The 8972-nt window shown below is 28.4% G+C and overlaps 2 protein-coding genes across 2 annotated transcripts; both read right to left on the minus strand.

The window, feature by feature from the left end:
• Positions 1–814: 814 nt before the first annotated feature.
• On the minus strand, positions 815–3799 carry EIN_107300 (hypothetical protein; the record flags this gene model as incomplete). Its single annotated transcript, XM_004256954.1, has 2 exons — positions 815–2251; positions 2273–3799. The coding sequence occupies 2 exons, from the start codon at positions 3797–3799 to the stop codon at positions 815–817; spliced, it is 2964 nt and encodes a 987-aa protein (XP_004257002.1).
• Positions 3800–5576: 1777 nt separating this feature from the next.
• On the minus strand, positions 5577–8417 carry EIN_107310 (hypothetical protein; the record flags this gene model as incomplete). Its single annotated transcript, XM_004256955.1, has 1 exon — positions 5577–8417. One exon carries the CDS (start codon positions 8415–8417, stop codon positions 5577–5579), a length of 2841 nt encoding a protein of 946 aa, XP_004257003.1.
• Positions 8418–8972: the final 555 nt, after the last annotated feature.

The following is an 8972-nucleotide window of genomic DNA, read 5'->3' on the forward strand; positions in this document are numbered from 1 at the left end:
TATTTGTCAAGTAAAGTATGTATGATAACTGAATTTGCATAACATAAATGTTAAACTGATTTTATTTAATTGACGAAACTAAAATGTAAAGGTTTTTATTTCAAATGGAATTAATGTTAAAAACATCAAAGGTAATTTTGTATTTATTTGAGAATTGCATTTTACATAGATATTCAAAACTAATAAAATAATGTATTTTGCATCAACACTTTAATGGTTGAATCAAATAATTTGAATTGAATACTTTGGGCACTTCAACAAATTTAATTTTGTTAATGACTAATTTAAAAAAAGTTGGGCTTATTAAAAGCCACATTTCAATTTTTAACAAACAACAGTTGTGTTTATTGAATACTTGGTACAAGCAAATTAACATTTTACAAAAATAACAAGTGAGTTGTTTTGATATATCGATGTAAAGTTTTTATTGTTAATTAGAACAGTTGTTTTATTTTGTATACCATTGTTGTTTTATAAATTGGGTGATGATTATTTTTTCTATAATCAGATTATTTTTCTTTTTTATATATTTGCTTTTTCACTTTAAATTGTTTTATTTATAATAAACAAATGTCACACTATACAACAGTCAATTCACATTGCTTTTTTTTCATACATGACATATTAAATATCTGTTATTCTTTTCTCAAAATGTCATTTTTTAGCTATCAATAATATAAACTATTACAACATTGATTTACATTACGATAATATGATTTTGTGTATTGGTATATTGCACATATACCAATTAAATAGCTAGAAAGAAATTAAATACCATATTTATAAAAACTATAAATAAAGTAATTAAAGTGAATTAATGAAACCCAAAGCCCGTGAGTGTATTTCGGGAATATCCAAATGGTGCTCCAAATAGATTTTGTTGTGGATTATCAGCGTTACTGACTTGATTTAGTCGTTGTGTTAATGCATCAATTCCATCAAAAATTTCGACGTCACTACTTTCTATTTGTGTGATGTTTTCTGGCTTTTTCGACATCACAAAACACCTTTTGCACATTTTCAATACGACTTGTTCTGTCTCATTTCCAATCATCAATGATAAATTCTTGCATTTCTCAAAAGTTGCTGATTTTGATGTTATATTTATTTGGTCAGGTACATTGTCGATGTTTTTCATTACTAAATTGTTCAAACACATTTTCTCAAATAACATAGGTAATTCGGTTGCATCAAAACATAAATCGCCGACATTATGAAACATCCCGGAGCTGTTGATCATTTGAATTTGAGACCGTTCAAAGTGAATTCTGTTGTATTTTCCCTCCCTCGTTAAAAAATTGATCGATCCATTTGATTCGACAATATCCACTTCCTTTGTTTTACTCATTAATTCAATATCAAAGTTAGTACAATTGCGCATTTTCAGTTCAACCACATTTAGTGCCGAATTTACTATTCCAAATACAAAAACAGTGACAAAATTGCAATTCTTCATTTCTACTCTTCCAAACGCATTTGAAGAGAAATCTGGGAACTTCCCAATGAAATTTTCCAATTTTATATTTGGTAAAAAATCGATGTGTTGTTCAATAAGAAGTGTTGTGCAAATACAATTTTTGATAAAAAAATTACGACTGTTAACTTTGACATTTTCAGTTGTGGCATTTTGTGGAAGTGATGGATTCACACAAATACCATTTTTTTGCTCAGTAACGACCTCACCAAATATATTTCGGCGTACTGATCGTAGAACAAATCCATTCAAATTTCCATTTTTTTCCAAATTTTGTTGGACTATATTGAAATTGGTTTGATTTGGATAAACTGTTGTTTGTGGGAATACTAGTGAAGATGTTTGTGAAGGTGTTCTGCTGTCTTTAGTCAAACAAATTTGCTTCAGTTTCTCGTACTCTTCTGAACTACATAATTCACGAGTTTCACTTTCAGTACACTTTAAAGGACAAATTGGGTGTTTTGATATGTCGAAATCTGTGGGGAACGTGTATGTTGAATCTAAATATTCAACTTCTTCAAGTGAGTTAAAATTTCCTTTGAAATTGATTGCTTTTGATGAAATAATTTTCAGATGTTTCATATTCGAATTATTAAAATTAAATTGACAATTATTGCAATACTCAATTGTGACAATTTCACAATTTTTAAAAGTGTTTGGAAAAATGAAATTTTCGATATTGAACAACAACACACTTCTTGTATGTGTGAAATCGATATCAACATAATTCAACAGTGCTTCAAATACAACGTCTTGAACAATTACACCAACTAACTTCTTAAGTGTTGAATTAGAAACCACCAATTTCTCTATTTTGGTGTTCTTTGCAATTTCAAAATCTTTACAATTGTAGATAGACAAAGACTTAATAAAATCTGTTTCTGACGAGATTTTTGAATATGAAGAATTTGCAAATTTGGCACTCAATTTATTATTTTTGGTATTCAAAAAGTTGAATGTGAAATTTAGACACGAATTGAATTCAAAAGTTTCACACAATTCGCAGTCAATATTTAAAGTGCAGTTTGAACATCCTTTACATGCAATATTCTTTGCACATTCTTTATTGATAGAAAACTCGGAATTTCTGACGTTATAGAGTGAAACTTGTTTCAATGGTTCTAGATGTTCATAAGAAATACCATTCAGATTGACAAGTTTTAACTCTTCCACGTTTACAAAAGGAAATTGTAACTCTCTCTCCCATACCTGTAATTTATCACAATTTTCGGGGGTTTCTGTTTGTTTCTTTTTAATTATTTGAGTGTTGGTCATTTCAACTTTTTTAACCGTGTCAAAACAGTTTGAAAATTGGATAGTGACATTTTCTGAGACGAACTCTTCAACTTCAAAAACTTCAGGAAGTATCACACAGTCGTCTTGTTTCTCGAGACGTTCAAATGAGTTTGTTATATATTCATTTTTCAATAAAAGTGACTTGACGCACTTTGGAAGATGCAAAAGACTCAGGTCATAGACTTTACCAACAAAATGGGTTTTAGTTGCTTCACATTTTTCAACAATTTTTTCGATCTTTTGTAAATCAGAATTTTGTATTAAATTTTTTGTCTGAAATATTAAGGCGTTGTTTTGGATGTATGGAACATAATAATTGAAATTTTCGATATCAATGTTGTTCGAGTAATTTCGACAATTTTGTGTTGAAACGACATTCCCAATGAAAGAACCACCGTTTGTCCAGTTGATATCAATTTGTGTTGAATATTTCATTGGAAGTTCGTTAATTCTATTAAATGGTAAATTAATAGCTGCATGTGTTCTGGTTTCAAAAGTATTTGTTCCAAATTTTAAATCAAAATAAATTGAAACATTTTTTGGGAATATTTTTTTAAAGTCTTCACAAGTTTCATAGTGGTCAAAGTAGTCCAGAAATTTAACAAAACAGTTGATTGACATAGTCACCTTTTGACGATAAGTTTCTACAATCAGTTGGAACAATTTTTGTGGATCATTGGTTCCAAATTTTGATGAACTACCAATTATAAAATTCGTCATTTTTTCACAAATTTTTAGTGTTATATTTTCAATAATTTCAGGAGTGCATTCTATTTTGTAATTTCTGATAAAAATTGGTTTTGAGAGATAACCAAATGATACTGGTAAGAAGTTACAGTTCAACGTGTCGGGGTGAAAAAAGTCGTAAAATTTTTCAACGTCTAGTGTTGAGGTAAGCCATGGATTCACTTTTAAAGAAGTCACTGCAGAGTTGGTGGAGTGGTTCACTTGAATGAATGTAATGACGTCGGAAAATGTTGGGAGATACAACGATACTTGCATTAAGTAAATCATTTCAAGGCGCGACATCTTTATTTTTATTTATAATTTACGAGTAACATGTTTTTAAGTTTTAAAATATTGAGGTTTTTACTTATATTTATTGAAAACTGTTATATAATGATATGAAATACAACTTAAACTATAATAATAATACTTTTTACCAAAAAGTATAGTTATCGTTTAATTAAATAAAATAATCGATATTTTTATTTTTGGTTCAAAAATTGTATTTATTTAATATAATAAACTTAAAAACATTTGAGAAATTCAAACTAAAAATTAAATGAAAAACAATTTGGAAGAACAAGTTAATGTGTTTTTACTTGGTGATGGTTATGTTGGAAAAGTTTTTTATTTATAATTAATAAACAAAGAAATTTATATGTAGAATTCTATTGTACAACGATTTGCTTATAATCATTATAGTGATAAACATGAATTTTATTATGGGGATAAGTCCACTGATAGAGTTGGTTTTTGGCTTAAATTAATCACGTTGCACTCAAACATAGAAAATGCTTATAGATCGAAGACTTGTTAATGTGACGTTTTGGGAACCATGTTTGTATATTTTACTTTTATTAACTAATAATACTTTACTATGAATAAAGAATTTACATTAGACAAATTATTTTCTTATATTTATAAAACATTTTATTTTCGTTGTTATTTATATTTGAAAAAATCAAGTAATTTGTAATTTAAATTAACAATTCGATAAATTTGAAGATTTGATTGGAAGGTGAAGTCACACACTTCAAGTCTGTGTTTTTGCGTACTACAAAATCATGTCAAAGTGCATTTGTTTTATGTTGTTCTCGTGATGACAATTTGTCTTCAAGTTCTTTAAATTATTGGTATACAAACGCTTCAATTTTACAAGACGAATACCAACGACAACTTCAAAGAGTTTTAATCACAAAAAGTGATTTGCCACAAAATGAAATAGTCTTTGAAGAAGCACACAAATTTGCAGTGAAAAATAAAATTGAAATCTTTGAGTGTTCAGCAAAAGAAATGGCTGGTGTCACAGAATTTATTTGTTCGATTGTCCATGATATTTTTAGTGTAGATTTGACAGTTGCTAAAATTGTAAAAAATAAGAGCACGGATTTTTCATCAAAAGAACATGAAAATAAATGTATTTTCGTTTATTTTGTTATTTATTTTTCTTGTTTAATTACTGATAAAAGTGTGTGATAGTAATATCGTTGTCTAGAATTACGTTGAATAAGTATTAAATTAATAATTTTAATCACCAATTCCATTTAATTATTATTTTATAAAAAATTAAAAAACAAGATAATTTTATTAAATTAATCATTTTTAACATTCAGATTTGGGAAATAATAGAGTATAAAACGTATTCATGTTAATACCAAAAATGTCAACAAAAACATTTGAGACACGTTTTGTAAAAAATAATAAAAACAGGAGATGTATTTCATCTTTATTAACTACAAACTTAATTACATGTAACATGAAAAAATGAAAATAAATACTATGAATAAATGGCTATTTATTGAATGAATTATGTGATTGTATAACTTGTAATATTATTGATAAAAATTGTTTGAGTTGTTCTCAAAATAATAAAAAAGATAATGTACCATTATTAAATAATGGAAATAATATTTTTTGATGTGATGGGAAAAATGTCAAAAACAATGTGATGGTGTGTATTGATGCATTTGGCCTGATTCCAGTGTGCCAAATTGGTTATTATATTCATTTTGAACAAGTGTGTACTAAATATTTATTGTATTGTGTTTCTACCAACAAAAAAAACAAGTAAAAAGTAATTTTAAACCCCAAATATACCCAACGGTTTTTGTCCATTGAATGTGTTAAAACCACGATTATTTTGTGGTGTTACTTGCCCAAACCCATTAACATAATTTATTTGTCTCTCCTCATGTTGAATTTTTTCCTTTTCCGATGTATCTATTTCAGTAGAGTTAGTGACATCAATGTTATTTGGATTTTTTGTGTTTATTTCAAATTTGGAGCAATTTTTAATTGAAATCAAAGTGTTGGGCTTTAATATTCTAATTTTGAAGTTTTTGCAATGATCAAAATTTGCTGATTTGGCGACAAGTAGCATAGAATTTCCCATTCTTATATTATCGTTATTGATTTCCATTAACACACCAACACAATTGTTTCTAAAGAAATAATCCAAATATGTGTTTTCGATTGTCAAATTTTGTATCATATCGAGATCTTTGTTAAATAATACGCCGCGGTTGAAATTGCAATTTCTAAATACAACACTTTCAAATTGTGAATTTGCTTTTGTGAATTTTACATCCCCAAGTGAATTAGTAATTTCAAGATGTTTAGTTATCGAAGAGAATATCCATCTAATCCCGTTGTATTTGTTAATAGTGACATTAACAGCTGAAATTGGTTCTTTGTATTTAAACATTCGATTTGAATAGTCCACATCATCACAGTTTTCAACGTGTAAGTTGCCAATTAACACCCCTGACAAATCAATCATTTTCCCAATAAAATTTGAAATGCTCAAAGATGACAATAATGTTATTTTCGTTTTAATTTTTAAGCTTTGGCAAACGTAGTTCTGAAAGTGACATATTGGCTTTGTAACAACAAGTGTCACATTTTGAGTTAAAAATGATATAAACTTGTTGAGTTTAGTAGTGTCATATTGGGCAAGAATTGGTCCGTATGGTTCATTGAACTGATGTGTCAAATATCTTTGAGCTTCTGTGTATTCCATTTCAAGTTCCTTGAATTTTGATATTGTCATACCTTCATTACTATCACTTTCTTCTTTTATTTCGACATTTTCAATCGGCAGTTTCGTGTTTTGTGGGAACTTGACAGAACATCTGCCAACAAGTACACAACACTCCACATTATGAAATTCACCAGAAAACACCAAATTGTGGGAAGACTCAATTTTGATGTTTTTTAAATGTTCTTTTTGAAATACGAAATTTAAGTGCTCACAAAATGAAACTTCCAAAATTTCGCAATTCTCAAAAATTGTGTTGAACGAGAAACGACTGAGACCAAACAATCTCAGAAATTTTGTGTGTGTAAAGTCAATTGGAAGGAACTCCGTAATGTTATTGAGAATAACACTTTTTGCAGTAAATTTTGTTGAATTATTAAATTTTGTATTTTCAATGATAACATTGCTCATTTCAATGTTATTCATCATTTTCACACCAGTGCATTTCTTTAGTGAAAATAATTTTATTGTGTCTTTATCAACTGTAATCGTTGGAGTCAAACACTCAATAAATTCCAAACTGAGTGAATTTGGTTTTGCGTTGATAAATTCGAAAATTGTGTTTCGGCACTGTTTAAATATAAAAGTGTCTAATTTATTACAATCAATGCAAAAAGATGATTTTGTTACATTTTCGATATTTAAATGTTCGCAATTTTGTCCAACAAATAATTCGATATTTTTAGAATTCTCACACACTTTTAATGTTGTTAAATGTTCGGGTGTTTTAAAGTTAATATTTAAGCACTTTTGGAGCTCAATTTCCTCGACATTAGGAAAAGGGAAGTTGTTGTCCATTTCCCACTCTTTATATGTATCTCTTGTTGTATCATTTTGAGTCACTTTTTGCAACACAAAAGTTGAGTTTGTTGCTTTGATTGTTTTGACTGTTGGAACAACATCAGCAAATATCAAATCAATTTCAGAAATCGACAAACTTTCAATCTTCATATTACAAGGTAACCAAACACTGTGCCTTTCATTTGTATACCAAGAAATACTGAGGTCTTTAACAAAATCTGGAATACTTAATTTTGAGATATCACCAAACGTTTTGAGTTCAACGAATGTTGAATAACACTTGTTAAATATATCTACAACAGTTTTAAAGTAATTATCATCGTCATATCCATCAATTTTAACAAGAAGTCTTTTTCTATACAATGGTTTGATAAATTGAAATATTTTTGGTGTTATTTCTTGTGTGTAATTTTGGCAATTTGGAGTTAAACGCACCTTTTCTGGTTCGGTTGTGTCAGTCCAGTCAATATTTATTTGACTGTCATACTTTTTAGCAGCAGAATTTATATTCCTGTAAAGAGGTGACATGTCGGTGTAAAAATCGTTACACATTGAATCGACGTGCAACAACACCTTTTTAGGAAAATAAGTGTCGTTCATATTCACATTGTTGTTACGTTCAAAACAGGTAACACACTCACTAAACAACTTTAAAGACATCTCGATGTTTGGTATTTTCCATTTGTAAAGTATTTCATAAAATTTGTTCTCTACGTTAACATTGTTTTGTTGAAATGTGTCAACGGGTTTGGGTTCAACAATAATCAAAGAAGTGATTTTCTCGGCAATATTTTGGTCATTGAGTTTGTTAAAATCGGTCGAAAAGATTTGAACATTTCGAATGTAAACCGCCGTTTCGAGAACTTTTTGAGAGACGATTAATGAGTTGCAATTCACTGTGTCAGGAGAAAAGAAAGTGCAAAACTTTTCAATGTCGTCGGATTTAGAGAACCAAGGATTAACTTTAAGTGATGTGACAGCAACTTGGCATTTTTTGTTGATAGTAATAAAAGTCATGATGTCTTTTAGTGTGGGCAAATAGAGGGAAACTTGCATCAAATAGACCATTTCCATATTCGACATTTTTTGAATTATTTAGTTTTTTATTGTATTTATATTTAATGTAATATTGAGGTTGTTTGTTATTTGTAGGACATTATTTATATATACTTTTTAGTTAATTATTACTTAATAAATTAAACCTTTTTTATAATTAATTTTTTTGAATTAGTGTTATTCTATTTAACTTTCGGACCTACATTGACCTTTTAAATAGATTTATTTTTTCTATTTCGAATCATATTCAAATTAAAATTATAGTAAATAGGAAACTGGGCAGAAATTAGGTCTGGTTCCCGAATTCAAAAAAATGCCGAAAATTCACCTCGAGTTGGTGGAAACCGAGTGAAACAGAGCATTGAATAGAAAGCTCATAAAGACGCACTCAAACGGTCTGTTTGTGCATCGTTTTACCTACTTTCCAAATCCTACACAACCAGGCGTCTCCATTATTACTCGAAAATACCCACGTCATCAATTACTTACCATTTAAATATATATTCAAAACCATTTTTAATAGTATTTTTTTGTTTTTAAAAAAATAATTATTCTAAACAATAAAATAAGTCATCATATTTT

The sequence above is a fragment of the Entamoeba invadens genome, assembly GCF_000330505.1.
Source record: "Entamoeba invadens IP1 unplaced genomic scaffold scaff_1105074726701, whole genome shotgun sequence".
Classification (NCBI taxonomy): Eukaryota; Evosea; order Mastigamoebida; family Endamoebidae; genus Entamoeba; species Entamoeba invadens.